At 38.7% G+C, this 17,986-nt stretch overlaps 1 protein-coding gene across 1 annotated transcript in view; it reads left to right on the top strand.

Moving 5' to 3' along the window:
• rims2a (regulating synaptic membrane exocytosis 2a) overlaps positions 1–17,986 on the top strand; it is a 278,590-nt gene that overhangs the window by 44,141 nt on the left and 216,463 nt on the right. The window contains 3 exon segments of the mRNA XM_030157202.1: positions 1,269–1,479; positions 2,078–2,089; positions 17,549–17,826. Of these exon segments, the coding sequence (XP_030013062.1) occupies positions 1,269–1,479; positions 2,078–2,089; positions 17,549–17,826 (501 nt within the window).

Raw genomic sequence — 17,986 nt, 5'->3', positions numbered from 1 at the left:
TGATGTTTGTAGTCTTCTTTCCCTTGATCCTCAGAGACAGTGGCTTTACCTCTTCTATCGTAGTCTTCATCACTCTGTTATCAGGCCCTCTGTCAGTAAATGAGATTTGATGGGATCTGTTAAACAAGGCTACATACTAATCTCTGCTTGGTAAACACACAAAGGCTGTGACACAATTAGCCCTTTAATCCCTCAGCAGGTAGAGAGAGGGGCACGCCGGTGGCACTCTGTCTAATGTTCCAAATGGCACGAAGGGTTGGGCACATAATCGCACACCGAGGTACTCTTCAGGTGGTGTGCGTCCGCTACATTTGGGCTCTAAATGTCTGGTTGTGGGTAAAGGAAGCGCGTTTAGCTCAAACACAGAGCTGTATGTGGTAAAAGGATAGCAGCTGCTCAATAATTCACAAGTGCTAATGAATGTTGCAGGGGATATGTGGGGCGAAACCAATTCTAATCGCCATATTATGAAGTCAGCCCAGTGTTTAGTTTCCAAGGAGACGCTCAGTTGACATGTGTCATACAAAATGCATGTGAAGAGTCCATGCAGGCTTTTTCAGTAGCCTCTCAGGACCTGTTAGAAGTTAAGGATCTACTGTATACGATCAGGTGTATTGTAACAGGAGGAGGCCATCTATAGGACAGAAACAGTAGCACACTGGACACTGACAAATTCTAACCAGATGGCTTATTCTAATAATAGTAAACTCCAGTTATGTCTGTTCTTTGTGTATTGTTAATATATCGCTTATGCTTAACAGTACGGATCCATGGCGTCTGTCTCATCTTAAGACTGTCTTGATATAGAAACACAGGTGCAAATGATTCATTAAACGCAGGGGAACCTGAGAAAGTGGAATTAAGTGATGTTCTAAAACTTGCAAAGCAAATTTGATACCTACCCCCCTGTTTTAGCAGAGGTGCGGTATCAGAGGAGAAGCTCAGCTTTGAAGCTTCTGAGGTCATAGGTGTCTGCTTTTCCTTTCAACATCTCACAAACTGGACACGTCTGAGGTTATAACAGTCAGACAGGAGTAAGAGCTTCTTGTGAAAATGTGATTTCGAGAAAAGGAATATGTCACACTGATTGCATAAAAATAATTAAAAAAAGATCCTCTGTACCTCTTACAGTGATTGTATTTATTAATTATACATAACGCTATTTTATGTTAAACAAAGCACAAAAACATTGCCTATTTTATGAAATTAATGTCAATCTAACAACGTTGTGTCTTTCCCTAACCTCTGTTCTTTCCGTTTGCTTACAGGAAGTTGCACCAGCAGTTTGAATCGTATAAGGACCAGGTTACGAAGATGGGTGAGGAGGCTAAGCAGGGTCAGGACCAGAAGAGTGAAGCCCCAACTTGTGGGATCTGCCACAAAACCAAGTTTGCCGATGGCTGTGGCCACCTCTGTTCATATTGCCAAACAAAATTCTGTGCTCGGTGCGGAGGACGAGTGTCTCTGCGGTCAAATAAGGTAACTCTGGTTTACACGCTCACAACTCTCCACACAAACACATGTCCAACCCTATGCAGCGATCTGAAATCCAAGGTCATGAAACATTGCAATGAAATCATAATCTGGGAATGGGGCCAGCAGAGTCTCTAATGGGAACTAATGTTTTTCAGATTATGAATGTCTACACTAGTCACAAACACAGTGCATGCCTTTGTTCTAATTCTGCTCAATCTCAATTTGTGTGGTGCCACAACTGTAGATAGTATATTCATGTTTACTGTAACTTACAGTTGTTCCATTTCACCACTGGAGGGAACTCTTCCTCCTTTTTCCCCCACAAAGGAATCTGATGACTGCTTTTGTGTGCAGCACTCCAGCGCCTAACTAACCTTTATAAAATCCTCCCCACAGACTAAGCCAGAGCTTTTAGCATTAGGCCGCTTACACTTAAATCGTGAGCTTGGATGTTTTCATTTGACGGTGTACAATCCTTCCCTGTTGGAATCTACGACAGAACCACCAGGACCCAACTGATGTTTACTCACAATCTCTGTCTCTCTCCATCTTTTCCCTCTGTTTCCCTCTTTACATTTCTGCTCACATGGAATTGCAACAGGAGGACAAAGTGGTCAGCAAATACTTTTATGAGTTTCTTGGGACTGTGTCTGAATACAAGCATTTTGTTCATAAAATGCTGTGATATTTACATGTACATGTACACATACAGCAGCCAACAATGACTTGAAACAAAGTCCTGGACAAGCTTGTCTGTGAGTCTAATGTATGTTAAAAACACAGGGAAAGCATGAACTCATTTAAAAACAGATTCAAATATTATGGATATAGTGTTTTCTCAAAAATAGCCACATAGGCTATTAAATGACACAAGGGTGTAAGGATGAGAAACCTAAACAAAAGTCAACACATGATGACACAGTTTGATATGAAGTGTCATTTACTTGTCACCGCTCTGTGGAAACAATACACAGCTAAGGGACCTTTCTCGATGTCATCAGGGTTATCTTGACTTAAGACCTAAATGTTTTAACATAATCAGTGCTTTACAAAGAGGAGGTGCAGACTGTGTACACCACATAAAGAAAAAAAAGGTCACAGAAATCGTTTGGTGTGATTTAAAATATTAAAATTGTCTCTGAAATGAACATTTATGCATAAAATATACGTAGAAATTCAATTAATTTTTATTGTAGAATCAACACTGTTTTGAAATGACAATAATTCATTGTGCAGATGATGGAAGGATATTTTCTAACCAGGCTGTTTGCAGTCCAAACTATCGCAGTCCATATGATTCCTCAAACAGCACAGGTGTCAAACATATGGCCCAGGGGCCAAATCCGCCCTGCCAAAGGGTCCAATCTGGTCCCTTGGGATGAATTTGTGAAATGCAAAAATTACACAGAAGACATTAATCATTTCAGTTCAGGTTCCACATACAGACCAATTTAATCTCAAGTGGGTCGGATCAGTCAAATACTATCATAATAACCTATAAATACTCACAACTCTAAATTTTTGTCTTTGTAAATGTAAACATTTTCATGTCATTTTACTATATTTACTCTAAAGCAAAATAACATTTCACAAAAACGCAAAAAACCTCAACAAATATGAACATTTTAAAATGTCTGAAGTGTAATTTTAATAATTTTCTGTCTGTTATTAAATGTGTTGTGTATTTGTTGATCCACTGTGATCTGTAAGTTGTAATTTACATGTTTAAATGATAAACTGAGACATAATATTGTTAAAATTACACTCAGTTTTCTTAAGAAATTTCAGTTTGTTCATGTTATTCACATTGTGTTAAAGGATACTTGATAGATGTAAACATTTTCATCACATAATTTTACTTTTTTTCTCTAAAACATGGAGAAAAGTTTGGAGTTGACATTATTTATATATTATTATGTTATTGTTTTACTGGTTCGGCCCACTTCAGATCAAATTTGGCTTAATGTGGCCCCTGAACTAAAATGAGTTTGACACCCCTGTCATACAGTAATATAGATCATAATAGGAAAGATATGAACAGAAAAATTGACTGTATTGAATGGCCTTGGGGGTTATTTACGCATACATATGTGGGCAACTAACTGAACAAATATAGGAAGACACAGATGATTGCATCATAAATGTGGGGCATAGATTTTTCATAGTCCTGAGCTCTAGTCTGCTTATATGATTGTCAAACAGTAACTATAGAGTCTATTACCAAACTGCTGTAAAGTACATACTGCACCAGTGGGTTCCATTGAAAGAATAGCGCAGAAAAAAAAAAAAAAAATTGCTGGGATAGTCCTCTGTCCTGCTGCTCCCTCCAAGACCCCAGTTGTGCAAGCTGCTATTGTTCCCCTGTAGATAATAGCTGGGAGATCGGTTACCATGTTGTACAGCTGGTGTTGAGTAATAACAGTGGCAGCAGGTGGATGATGGACAGTCGGGGCATTGGCAGAGAGGCCACGGGATGTGCCTTTCAGAGTCACTGCCCACCATTTACCTGGTGGTGGCCTGGCCTTCTGCACTCCAGGTCAACCCACTGTAAAGACACTGACTTTTTAATGACACAGTTTTGTTTTGAGCCGACGGCCATGTGCACCGAGATACAGCTGTAAATCCCAGAGGACGGCGTAAACTTTTTGATCCTTGTTGTGAAAAAGCAGCATTGCTTTATCTCTGCATTTGCCAATACTGACATATTTGCAATATTTTAGCACTTACGGCTTCAGAATGAGTTGAAAATCCAAGAAAGTGCTTATACAGGCAGGGACTTGTGTTGAGTAGGGAAGCAGAGTAAGCGTTTATGGCATTGTACAGAAGTTCAGATGGCATGGTCAGGCAGGGGAATGTGGAGTGAGTGTGGGAATGAGAAGAAGGGGTGAGGGTATTAGGGTGTAAAAAGAGTTCACCAGTCTTCTTGTCACAGTCTGTTCACTGTGGATCTGATTATAGAGTCATGTGGCACAGGCCTGATCAGTAATAGCTTTGTGAAGTCTGCAAGTTAATAAAGTAAACTGACCTGATATCAGTATAGATTACACGGATTGGTTGCACTTTGTTTGAGGTAATTGCCTGTCAATGGTCATAGACGATTAGAAATCTGGACAAAGGCAGAATTTTCAGATTCTGCAGGTGACGACTCAGGACTTTGAGTTTGATTTGAACCTTCTGTGATATGCACAGAAACCCACCTGGGCTATATTGTTATTGATCACAGATTATTTCATGTGGTGGAGCTTGTAGTTGCAGATGGACACAAGCTTTGATTACTCTGCCACAAACAACAGGCTACATTTTGGTGTGTCCAAGCAGCTTGTCTGAAAGCTTGTGTGTCAGTGAAAGAGGTGGCGGTGGTGAAATCTGCCCTTTTTCCATCCGTCTACTCTTTCCCTCTCTCACAGATGGTGACAGCAGTGGCGAGAGAGATCTTGTTCTGTGAAACGTCATTGAATATTAACAAGTCTCTATGTCTGGAGCAGCTAGCATAGCTATGGTACACTGGAATATGATATAGAGGGACTGAGAGTTAAACAGCTGGTTGAGAATGTAAGACTGGACCCAGCTGACGACTTGGGTGTCTAATCAGTAATACTGTTTAACTGCATCTATGATTCATGGGCACAATAAATAGCCACGCTGTCTCAAAACAAGATGGATGATAAAAACATTGCTGATAACATCGCGCTCATTCATTGCATCAGGTAACCTAATTTCTTCAGAGACAGTTGTCGTAGTTTTTAGACGTAAAGTCCTTCAGATAAACTGGTGTGTCAGTGTTGCAATGTCTTCAGAATCCTTTCTTGTAGCGGTGGAGCTCCCCATTTCCTGTGATGTGGCTTCAAAAGGGCCTGAGGAATCAACAGTCTCTGGAGAGCAAGTCATTGGTGATTAAAGCAACTCTTGAAGCCGTTACATGTGCTTCTTGCCCCCCCCCCTCATCATTTCTGCAGCAAAAGGGAAGGGGAGTAAGGTCTCTTCTTGGGTCTTTTTCCATTTGGAGCAGTATTTCACAGAGTTGTCCTGGTAAATAACAGTATTTCACCTTAAGAGAATAACATCTTAAGGCTTGATTTGTTTTTGACCTCTTGAAAAGACAATTACCAATGTCACCTTGTTATTATTATGTTAGACCCCATGTAAACTCCATGGTTATTATCAAAATGTCTAGTCTAGTGCACAATAAGCTGGTAGGTTTACCACAAGGACAGCAGTCCTAAGCTACACTGTCACCCATAAAGTTTGAATTCAATTATTTTTACCACTTCTCATGAATGACTGTGGCAATGTGATTTATTCTTGACAGATTAAATGTAACTGGGACTCAATAATAGCCACATTTACACAGAGATTCCGGAAAAAAGGCGAGATTTTGATCCCACCCTTTTGCCACCATTGACTGATTCCCACAGCCATGCCAAAGGAATAACAGAGGTGAGATAGGCTGGACTTTTACACAGCGGACCTGCTTTCCGGAATCAAAGGGGCGGTGACACAATGCGGCATATAGTGTGACGTATAACTAGCACGTTGGAAATACCTCAAGCATAGCGGTGTTGCTAGCCTCTCCAGAGTCGGCCCGTCCTTTACCGTTCGACAAATGTTAGCATGGATAGAATCCTCTGCCCGAAGTGACAACAGCTCGTGGATCTCGACGTCTCCTCAGTTTGACATCTTTCTGGTCGCATTGATATGTTTGTTTACTGTACGCAGCCCGCACTCCTTTTTAAATCCCCCTGGCGTGGGGGTTGCACACGCAATACGTCATCAAAATGTCACACCTTGGTTGCGGAACGAGAGATATTCCTTTTACAAAACGTTCCGGAATCATGGTTCTACCTCTATCATGGCTCTGTTACTACCTCCAGAGGTGTTACAGAGCTGCGATAAAGGTGGGACCAAATGATCCCACCACTTCGTTTACACAGACATCGCTCTGGAATAACCCATAAAGACCCAGAGCTACTTTTGTGGCACTTCCCAAGTGAATTTTCTCTTTATTTAACCTGTCTTAAGTGATTTATCACCATTTATTATAATATTATCCTCTTTATTTAGCATTTTTTCAGTGAAAATCATATATTTTCTTATATTCAATTCATTGATCATGTAGATTTTCATAAAAAAGTTCAGATTAAAGTTGAGGGTTATTATATCAGACACTGAGAAAACTGAAGAAAAAATGACTTTTTCAGCTTTTTCAGTCTCCAGCCACTGTCATTTATCAAACTCCATGGGTTTTACTGGTGAATCAATGTTGTAGAAGATGACATTGTTTCCATGTTCAAAATGGAGCCTCTGAACGTCCAAATGGGTCATATCCAATGACCATGAAAAGATGACAAACTGCATTTTACACCAATTATTTACATGTATTGATAAGATTAGTGGATCAACAGGTATTAAATATTTTAGATCAGTAGATGCTTTTGGCCACTGGTGACGGTTTGGGTTTTTATCAGTTAAATGCAAAATATTCCCATAACAGAAGCTCTGTGTAAAAGGGGCTAATGAGTAATCACCATTGTCAAAGGTGATAATGATACGTATGAATGGGAACCAAAAGAGGAAAGTGTCTGAAAACAAAATTATTCCAACTTTATGGGCAACAGTGTATGATTAGACGTGTTAGAAATGATGGCAAAGCACACAGTATATATTCTTAAGGTGTTGGAGTTGGGTGCCATTCTTTGGTCTGTAGCAGAAACAGAAGAACTAATTGTTAATTTTCCAGATAATGACTTTCTTGGAAAACATTGGGGATTTTTATATTTTCCAGAAAGATGCACCACTTTGCATTTAGTAGAAACTTTTAAAGGGTGTTATTGTCACACTGCTAACAGAAATCCCCACACACTTTTTTTTTTTTTTTTCAATTTTTTGGTCACAGCACAGACTGAGTCGTTCATGACAAAGTGTGCTTGTTAACGCCGAGGCAGTGTCTGTTTTTTTTTGCGTCTCTCTCACCACCACCGGACGGTCGGAGCTATAGAGCGGGGATGCCACGCATGTGTAATGAGCTCCCATCAAGTCCGACACAGCTCCGAGTCTGTTTTTGATGAACTAATACAGCTCTGGTGGGAAACCTAACGTGATCTGACGCGTTTTTTTGTTTTGTTTTTTTTCGCTCGTCTCACATGCACTACTGACACTGCGTCCTGGATCGGATCTTGCGCACGCGGTTTGATGGATCTGCTGACGATTGAAGACTGGAATCCGTCATTTTTGGAGCAGATCGTAGGTCCTTGGCTGCTTTAATTGCAGGGAGGAGGACTGCTCATTGCATTGCATCGGATCGGTTCGGATCGGGTCGGTCAGTTTAGACCCTGGTTTAACCTTCACGGTGTTCGGTGCAAGTCTGGACCCGGAGCTGTCCGTGGTGCTGAAGGTCGGAGCGGCTTCTCTGTGCGTTCGGAGCGGAGGCTGCAGATATTTAGGACTTTAACACGGTGGTTTTTCCCCCTGTTTTTTCTGTTTTTTTTTTCGGCACAGACACAGTGATTTCCCTCAGCGACACCATGGGTAAGCGGAGAGAGCAAAGGCTGGGGCTGCATCGCCTCTTTCACCGGTCATTTTGTTTGTCAGAGCAGTGACCATTTCACCACTCGGGTTATCATTACACTGTTTTCCTGGTTTTCCTGGTCCAAACATTGACGCAAATTCTACCAGTTTGATGCAGCCTTTTATTTCTCATTTCATTCACCTACTGAACGGTATGATGCGCCTCTCTGAGCGGACGTCATGTCTGGTATAGAAGCAATTTCTAACATTTATCCAGGTCTGACCGAGAAAACTAGACTCTTACTGGGACTCGGTGGATGTGGGTCTGGCAGACATCAGCACATATTTCTATGTTAAACCATATCTAGGATTTCTATTTCCCTCTTCTTCCTCATGCCTCTGAACTTCAAACAAGGAACATACATATTCATCAAGTCTATTATTATTACTGCCGCGCACACTAAAATTAGAAGCTCATTAAAATGTAATTCACCACGTGCAGCCAGTGTTACAGCATGTGAATGTAGGCGCTCCTCTTCATCCTCATTGGCCCGAGAATAAAAATGCCCTGTAAACTTTTTTTTTTTTTTTTAATCCAAAAGTACTGCCTCAAAAGCCTGATGACATGTTTCCACAAGGCAATACATAAATACATAGCATACCCTTTATTTATAGGGTATATACATTGAAATTGTAATTTATGCAACTGTATATTATGCACAGTATAATGTTGAAGATGACATGTAAGCAATATGTAAGAGAACTTTTTTTTTTTTTTTTTAGATCCAGTAAAATTTGACCGGATGCATTATTTATTGGCCCATGCATATTTGCAGGGAAATGTCTGTCATTGCATCCTGTCACACCAGTGCAACACCCATCTGTTACAACAATTCGCTCCAGAGTGTATTAGATAGTATCCTTATTGATACCTGTATGTGCAACCTGGACTCGGTCCAGACCGGGATGTTCCGAGGAACACTCCACTCCTCGAACAATGAGTCTTTAATGAGTAGTTCAGTTCACCTCGGTTCAGATGAAGGAGAGAAACAGCAAGGCAATATGATACCTATGACAGGTCATTTACTGCCACATCAATATTGCAGCAAGCACCATCTACAGTGTTCCCTTCAGTTCTTCTTCAAAATGATTTTTCTGTCATTTAGTTGACAAGAAAACACGGAGTGAGAAAATGTGATTAAAAGGCATTACTCAGATGTCGTCAAACCAGGAGAAACCGTGGCTGCATCTCAGTCTACAGGCTCACCAGAACGCTCACATAATTTCATTTTCATCTCAGTGCATGGTAGAGGTGACAATCACTACATAAGGTCACTCTGAATGTTCAACATAACCCATTTTAGAGTCATCTGAGCAGTGGAAAGAGGGAAATTGTTTTGGCAGTTATATTACTAGTACTGTTCTGAATGTAAAATGTAAAAAAAAAAAAAAAATGTCATTGATTTCATTTAACATTGAAGCTGGTTTTCCATTTGGCCACACTGTGATATGCCTGGAAGGATACTGCTGATTCACTCTGGAGCCTATGTTAAGTAATGTTGTAGTGCTGTTTAACGGCCACAAGAGAGAGCTCAGTGCTCTCTCGTTCTGCAAAGCGAGCAGGTCTGTGTGATGTGTATTCCAGCCCGAGGGAAATTCTGAATGGGACAACAAATATAGAACATGGAATGTGCCTGACTGAAGGATATATGTTATTTTTCATATTACAAGGCGTGGTCTATTTACTGTAAAAAGCAGGCAACAAAGCACTACAACAGAATGATTTCCATCTACCTTTGATGCAGATGTACACATACATTACTGTTAAATATATACATGTTCTCTATTGTGTGTGCAGCGTCCTTAACCGGTCTGATCTAAAACACACAAACAACACTCTGCTGTTCTCACTAAGCGCTCAGTTTTTGAAGAATATGTTTGCTGGTATCAGTGAAAAAAAAAAAAAAAAAAAAAAAAAAAAAAAGGTCTAAAGAGAAAATATTAGAAAGGAAATTATTTATTGATCCCATGGCACTAGATGTTTGTTTCCTTTAATTCAGTGCCTCAGTAAACAGCCTATAGCGCATTTAATAGAGTATATATCTTCCTGGTGTTTGCAGCATGTGGTAGTGCTAGGTTTTTTTCGCTTTCTATTTTTAGCTGCAGGTTCAATGACTATGAAATGTGCAAACACAGGGAGAAACGGCCCTGCCCAAGGGCCACAGCCCACAACCCCCTGCCTGCACTCAGCCGTGAAGAGTTGAGCTGAAGGGAAATGTGTGTGTATGTGTGAGTAAATGACTGCAGTGAAAGTGAACATACTTCTGGCCATTATAGCTGCTTGACCTCTGCATGTGCATATGTGCATCTGTTGGGGGGGGGCTTCACGGTTTTTTGATGATTGTGGGTGAAGGTCCGACTGAAAAACTGTGGTCTAGATGAAATAGGCATCAGATTTTTTACCTTTGATTAAGTCCATTTGTTATGTAATATCAGTGACCATCCTGTATATATATGTCAGAACAATAACCTTAATGCAGTGGTTTTAAACCATGTGGGGTTGCCTGGAATTCAAATGGGGTCACCTGAAATTTCTAATAATTCATTAAAATAAAAACAAAAACTTACAAATAAAACAAATATGGTGAGTTGACGGAGACAATCACAAAACATACAAGACATGACAAACTGTGAAGCTGAAATGGCAGCACTGTGGTTCTGTTTATCTGTCAAATGTTCATTGTGGTCAGTTTCAGATCCTGCAGCTCTTTCATAATTCATAGTTTGAGTTCTTGTTTGTTCAGTATTAATTGTCAGCCTTGTAAATCCAAGCTGGACTGACTGTACATATCTTTACCAAGGAAAATAAAATTCTCACTTTGTGCAGTAATCTACACCTGGCTTTTCTGCCTCCGTCCACAATAATATACATTATATAGACTAAATGTCATCTAAAGTTACTGTTTATTTGCAACATAGTATAGCAAACTATTATATGATCAAAAAGAAATAAATTTCAGCAAAAAAAAAAAAGTTTTGAATGTCTGAGGTCATGAGAAAATTGTAATAATAATAATAATAATAAGAATAAGGATAAGAATAATAAGAATAATAACTTAATTTATGTAGCACCTTTAAAAACTGAGTTTATAAAGTACTTTGACAGGCAAAGCAAAAGTGCACAACAGCAGAATAAAAACATAGACAACGCAACACAATAAAAGGGATGAGTACAGCTAACACGAAAACATGACAAAGTTTGAATGTTTCGTAGTGGAAAGGGCAGAAATAACATAACACGATGCTGTCAGATCAATGCAAAATGAAGGAAAGGAATAAAAGAACATCATCTATGTGAATATAAATGAATAACCAAAACAGGGTAAAATTAAATATTCAACATGAAAAAAATGAATGTGATGTTAAAATGGGGTCACGAGACAAAAAAGGTTGGGAACCACTGCATTAACGCAAATCGTATCATGATGCTAATGTCAGTCTCAGACCAGCTGTTGTTTTCATTGAGGCTCAGTAACAATTTGTATCTTCTATCTTGATGTTCTTCGTTGTGTAATGTAGCAGTAATAGGATTCAGCCTGACAACCTTTTTTTTTTTTTTTTTTTTTTTTTTTACATTTCTTCTTCCAGCATCCATTTTCACTTTGACTCAGTTCCAAAGAGCATGATGAAGAGCATGATGAACCTGATATTTGAGAGATCCATTTCAATACCGATATACTGTCAGGCATTCACTAATGAGATAAAAGAGTTCAACATGTGCGATCCAAAGGCTCTGGGCATGCTTAATTATTATTGGCAGACCGGAGAAGAGCACGGTACCCGACTCTATGATAATTGCAGATTGGAGGGGTAAATATGTAGGTCATAGCTGATGTACACACTGCAGTTTTCCGGGATGGAACTGGGATGTTTGGAGGAATTCTGCAGATTGTGGCAATTAATCACAGGTGCAACACAAGCGTTGAAGTGTACGTGAAAAAAATGACTCCATCTGAAAGGGAATACGTGAAGAATATTTATATTGAGAAACATTAATGATAATAATAATGGATTAGATTTATATTGCGCTTTTTCTATTGAGCACTTACATTGGATCCATTATTCATTCACTCTGATGAATTGTGGATATATTTTGTAAGAATACGGTGATTGTTGGGATTGGATGCTCTTACCTCTGTCAGTACAATGGTACATGATAGGGATATTTTCTGTTTGACCAATAGAATAGAATAGAATAGAATAGAATAGAATAGAATGGAACAGAATAGAATCAAATAGAATAGAATAGAGTAGAGTAGAGTAGAGTAGAGTAGAGTAGAGAAGAGTAGAGTAGAGTAGAAGAATAGAATAGAACAGAATAGAATCAAATAGAATAGAATAGAATAGAATAGAACAGAATAGAGTAGAGAAAAGTAGAGTAGAAGAATAGAATAGAATAGAATAGAATAGAATAGAATAGAATAGAATAGAATAGAATAGAATAGAACAGAGTAGAGTAGAGTAGAATAGAATAGAATAGAATAGAATAGAATAGAATAGAGTAGAGTAGAATAGAATAGAACAACAGAATAGAATAGAGTAGAATAGAGTAGAGTAGAGTAGAGAGTAGAATAGAGTAGAATAGAATAGAATAGAACAGAACAGAGCAGCAGAATAGAATAGAGTAGAGTAGAGTAGAATAGAATAGAACAACAGAATAGAATAGAGTAGAATAGAGTAGAGTAGAGTAGAGAGTAGAATAGAATAGAACAGAACAGAACAGCAGAATAAAATAGAATAGAATAGAATAGAATAGAACAGAGTAGAATAGAATAGAATAGAATAGAACAGCAGAATAGAATAGAATAGAATAGAATAGAATAGAATAGAATAGAATAGAATAGAATAGAACAGAACAGAACAGCAGAATAGAATAGAATAGAATAGAACAGAACAGAATAAAATATTAAATATACAAATACTACTAAAATACTACTAATTACTGCTATTACTATTACTATACTATTATACTATTACTATTATTACTGTATTGCGGTGGCTGTGTAGAGCAGTTGAGCGGGTCGTCCAATAACCAAAGGGTTGGTGGTTCAAATCTCGCTCTGTGTAGTCATGTGCCGTTGTGTCCTTGGGCAAGACACTTCACCTACCTTGCCTCCAGTGCTGGAGGGGCCGTTGGCATGGATTGGCAGCCACACTTCCGTCTGTCTGCACCAGGGCAGCTACATATGTAGTTTACCACCACCAGAGTGTGAATGTGTGAGTGAATGAATAATGGATTCATCATTCATTCTTTGAGTATGCTTTAAGAGAAAAGCGCTATATAAATCTCATCCATTATTATTTATTAGTGAAACATCCATTGGATCCAACAAACAGAAACAAGGATCTACTTCAATATGATAATTCCATTTGTGGAAATCTCAAGACACAATGTTGAGTCTCTGTCTGTAAGTATGGACTGCACATATATGTAATGTCCAGGTGTAGGAATATGAGGTTGATTAGCAAGAAAGCTGGCCTTGGTGGCTCCTGGGTCTCAGCCGATGACTCATGGTTCACTGCGGAGCTCTCACCATGACCCCAGTTAAAGAGGCAGTCATGGCCTTACTGGCTACACTCCTCTGGGACACATAAAGCACAATTTGTAGCCTCCTTGCTTCCATTGTGTGTCAGCACATTTATAGCCCATCTGTAACATTGATAGCTGGTCATAAATGCCTCATGTGTCAATATCACACGGGCTCGTACACGCTGTCTGTGGTGGATGTGTTAAGCTTCTTTTCACTGCATCTGAAATGTTACTGGAGTAATTCATTGTCAGTGGTTGTTTTGAATGGCATCTGTGTCTAGATGTGGCAGAATAACGTGAGGCTGCTTTTCTGAGACCAGGTGGATGCGGCTGTGTTTTTTTTTTACCCTGGTGAAGTTAGAGGAGGCTTAGAATTCTGTTTCATATTCAATTTTCCTCCTAAAGAGAAAATGTCTTGTCTATTTTTCCAAAAGAGCTCATGCTAACAAATATTATTGCCTCACAAAACTCATTTTCCTCTTTGTGTTACCCAGTTTTAGAGAACTATTTTTAAAGTGACATTATATGAAACTAAAATAACTAGACTACGGTACTGTGCAAAAGTCCTGGTCCAACATTAGGTTTGTTGGTTTAGTAAAGTTCTAATGATCATATATATGCATTTGTCTCTATTAAGATCCAATCTGGATATATGTGAAGTATGTACATCAGGAAAGACAAAAGTTTTATGTACAAAACAGCTTCTACAGTCACAGAAAAAATTATTAGACCATTAAAAGTCATCAAAAACAATGGTTATGCAATCAAGTACTAACTCCTGTGTGTATCATGTGACTAAAACAGACAGAAAAGAAAACATGGCATGCCTAAAAACATTGTTTTTTGTCAGTACAATGCCATAGATATTTGGTTATTATCAAGAAAACATGGAAAATGGATTGATATCAGCTCTGAAATTAAACTACTATGAGCTATTTTTGTTGTTATCATTATATTTGTCCAAAGAAATTTACCTTTAGTTGTACCAGGCATTAAAATGAACAAGAATTTGAAGAAAACAAGGGGTGGTCTAATCATTTTTTCCTCGACTGTATAAACCAGAGTGGTAGTATTTAGTGTGACCTCGCTTTTTGCATTTAGCATGCTGTTAACCCTTTTGTTCACACAATCTGATTTAAGACATTAATTTTCTGATGATTTATACCAAATTTGATTCAACATGTCAGATGCTTGTTTGTGCTGCTTCCTGTCATGGGGTCAGAGGTCACACTAAATAATGACTTTAACCTTTACAACACATTTACTTCTGTTTTTTGAGTGTCTTTTAAGGCTGTGCGGATATTTCTTGATTTTTCTTGTTGTATCTGAAGAAAAGAGAAGAACAAATAAATATGTATGCTCATTTCAACCCTGGAAAAATAACAAAACTAAATATGGCCTAAGACTTTTGCACCATACTGTATGTTAAGTTTATTGATTTGTGTACATTCAGTGTATATAAAAATCATTCAAATAATGTTAAAATCAGAGACATGTGTAATTTTATTCATCTTTCAGGTCCTTCTAATATGGTTGGCTTTAGTAGAATAAAATAACCTGACATGAATGTTTGCCACTAAACACAGTGCTCATAAAACCTAAATTTTGTCAATAAATATGATTTTTTGTTGCGTCTGCTACCAGAATGTTACTTAACAATTCATCTCTATTTCTTTTATTATAGTTGAGTTAATTAAAATACTTGTAATGTTTTGTAAGAATCCAGAATAGTTCTTTAAAATGTACTTTGAATGATGAGTTACCTACCAATATTTGCACATAACTATATATCTTTGGAGATTCAGGTCATGGTATATTCTGGGTGACAAGCAAATTCCAGCATCTGTAAAAGGAATAAACTCTGAGTTAAATCTTTTCTGATTTTTCTTTCCTTTTCCTTTGCATCACCCACTGCTTTGGGTCCAACCGGTCTCTGAGATAAGCAGTTGTAGTTTAGGCAACAAATCGTGGCCCACATCCGACCCAGCGCAGTTTAGGGTACTGCATTTAATCTGGAAAGAACATATCAGTCCATTTTTATTTGATTCCAAGCCCACTGAAAAAAAAAAAAAAAAAAAAAATCCAACTATAGACCGACAGATAGTGGGTGAGGCAGCATTCAGGGCCGCTCTCACTAATAACAGTAATGCACTGACTCAGCATCGGGACAGTGAAGGCAGCAGCGGATGGAGGCTGCGGTAGCTGTTGGCCGCCCTACTGGCCGTCTGGCCCGTCAATCATTTGGCGAGGTCTTAGTCTTCGCAGACATACATATATCACTGGTATTGAGTGTTCATCAGTCAGGTGTGGTCACTTGGACCTGACTATCCAGATGACACTATTGCAGATACAGTTTTCACAGATAAAATCATTCACGTTTCGTCTGTATGAGATAACCTTTATCATGTAGTGTGTGTTCATGTGAGTACATGATCATAGCTTCTGTCTGCTCCTGGATTTATGTGTCGCTACATCACAGAGTGGCAAAAAACTTAAAAATGTCCATGACAAAGCTTCAATTTCTTAACTCTATAACACCAAATGTGTTGTATCTGATACTTGAGTTTTGAAGCCCTCTGCAAGATCAGTGTGATATTTTTTTACTTAAAAAACCTGATGTATACAATTAGATACATGCAATACACAGATAATCCACCAGGGGGGAGGAATTCATTCCCCAGAGGCCTTTCCAGTGACACTATGAAACTGTCATTAATGAGGAAGGAGGAAGAACTTTGCCAATTTTGAGAAAAGGAATTACCAATTTGTTAGACATGTTTGCATTATATAATGTTTTTGTTTGTTCAAAAATAATAATAATTGAGCACTGAGACCCAATGTACACGACCAGTCAAAAGTTTGGACTCACCTTCTCATTTAAATGGCATGAGATGGACCACAGATGACCAACAACTGGTCAGCATCACTGGGAACTCCTTCAAGAATTTTGGAAAACATTTATAGGCGACTACTTCATGAAGCTCATTGAGAGAATGCCGAGAATGTGCAAAGCAGTAAAAAAAAAAAAAAAAAAAAAAAAAAAAAAAAAGCAAAATGTGGGTATTTTGAAGAATCTAAAATATAAACAAGCTTTGAGTTATGTCACACTTTTTTTTTTTTTTAACTACATTCAGTAATTCCATATGTGTTCATTCATAGTTTTGATGCCTTCAGTGAGAATCTACAATGTAAATAGTCATGAAAATAAAGAAAAACCAGGTGTGTCCAAACTTTTGACTGGTAGTGTGTCAAATATGATACAAAATTGAAACACATACATTGAAATTGATATTTGATTAAAAAAAAAAATAAATAAAAAATAAAAAATTGGGGGTTGTGCAGAAGGACCAATAAAACTCCAGTTTCAAAGAGCTGGAATTTTCTGTCAATGTTTTAATGGTTCAGGCTTTACAGGGTTAAATATATCTCATCAAACTACATTCATTTTATCACATTAATCTCTGCAGTAAGGAAGCAGTGGTTAAAACCAACGTGTTGTATCGTAACAAATACCGAATAAATAACTTGGTGCAAATAATTTTGGAAAACTCAAACGTTTAGTTTGTACAAGGACACTTTGGACTCACAGACTCCTAAAGTATGGTATATCAGTTGTCTGATATGAAGACACGGCTGCTGCATGTGTAAAATATTTCATCATTCACTTCATCTACATAGGCTGTCAAGACTGTTGCTGTGAATACTGTTGCTGTGGAGTGAAACGTAAACCTCTTTCTAATTTCCGTATTTGTCTTTGAGTTTTTGAAACCTTCCCAAACCTAAAAAAAAAAAAATATCTGACTCCTGAAATCCTTTGACAGTTGTGGTTTAAAGAATTTCACCCAGCAACAGTGATATTCTTTACGTAACAAAAAACACACAAATCACTCCATCACAGCTCATCATAGGCTGTAAGACAAACCTCTGCATGTGCATCGTCATTGGAGACCGTTAACATCCACCTTCTCTTCCCTGCAGGTTATGTGGGTATGCAACTTGTGCCGAAAACAACAAGAAATCCTCACTAAATCTGGGGCGTGGTTCTACGGCTCGGGGCCTGGTGTGTTTGAGGGTGGACCGCAGGGGAAGAAGGCCAAACTGCAGGACCCGTCCCTGTACTCCTACCAGGGAGCCTCAGGGGACTTGACACCAGCGTCAGACAGAAGCAGACCTCACGGCGGGCTCCTGCCTCGACAGGCATCTCTCGACAACGGTTCAGGGCTGAGGTACTCGGGACCCGGCGACCCCATAGACAGGTCAGTCCCAAGTGGAAGCGATGGTTGCTCTGTATTGATTTTTAAGTATAAGTGTGTTCTGTGATGATGGAAACCTGCTGCAGAGGGATGTAGAGCATCCATAAGTGAGGATGTACGGATGTTTTCTTTGAACAGATCTACAAGGGCATTATACGCTGTA

This window comes from Sphaeramia orbicularis, chromosome 16 (assembly GCF_902148855.1).
Source record: "Sphaeramia orbicularis chromosome 16, fSphaOr1.1, whole genome shotgun sequence".
Classification (NCBI taxonomy): domain Eukaryota; kingdom Metazoa; phylum Chordata; class Actinopteri; order Kurtiformes; family Apogonidae; genus Sphaeramia; species Sphaeramia orbicularis.
Note: the sequence above shows the minus strand (reverse complement) of the source record. Positions and strands in the feature narration are given on the sequence as shown.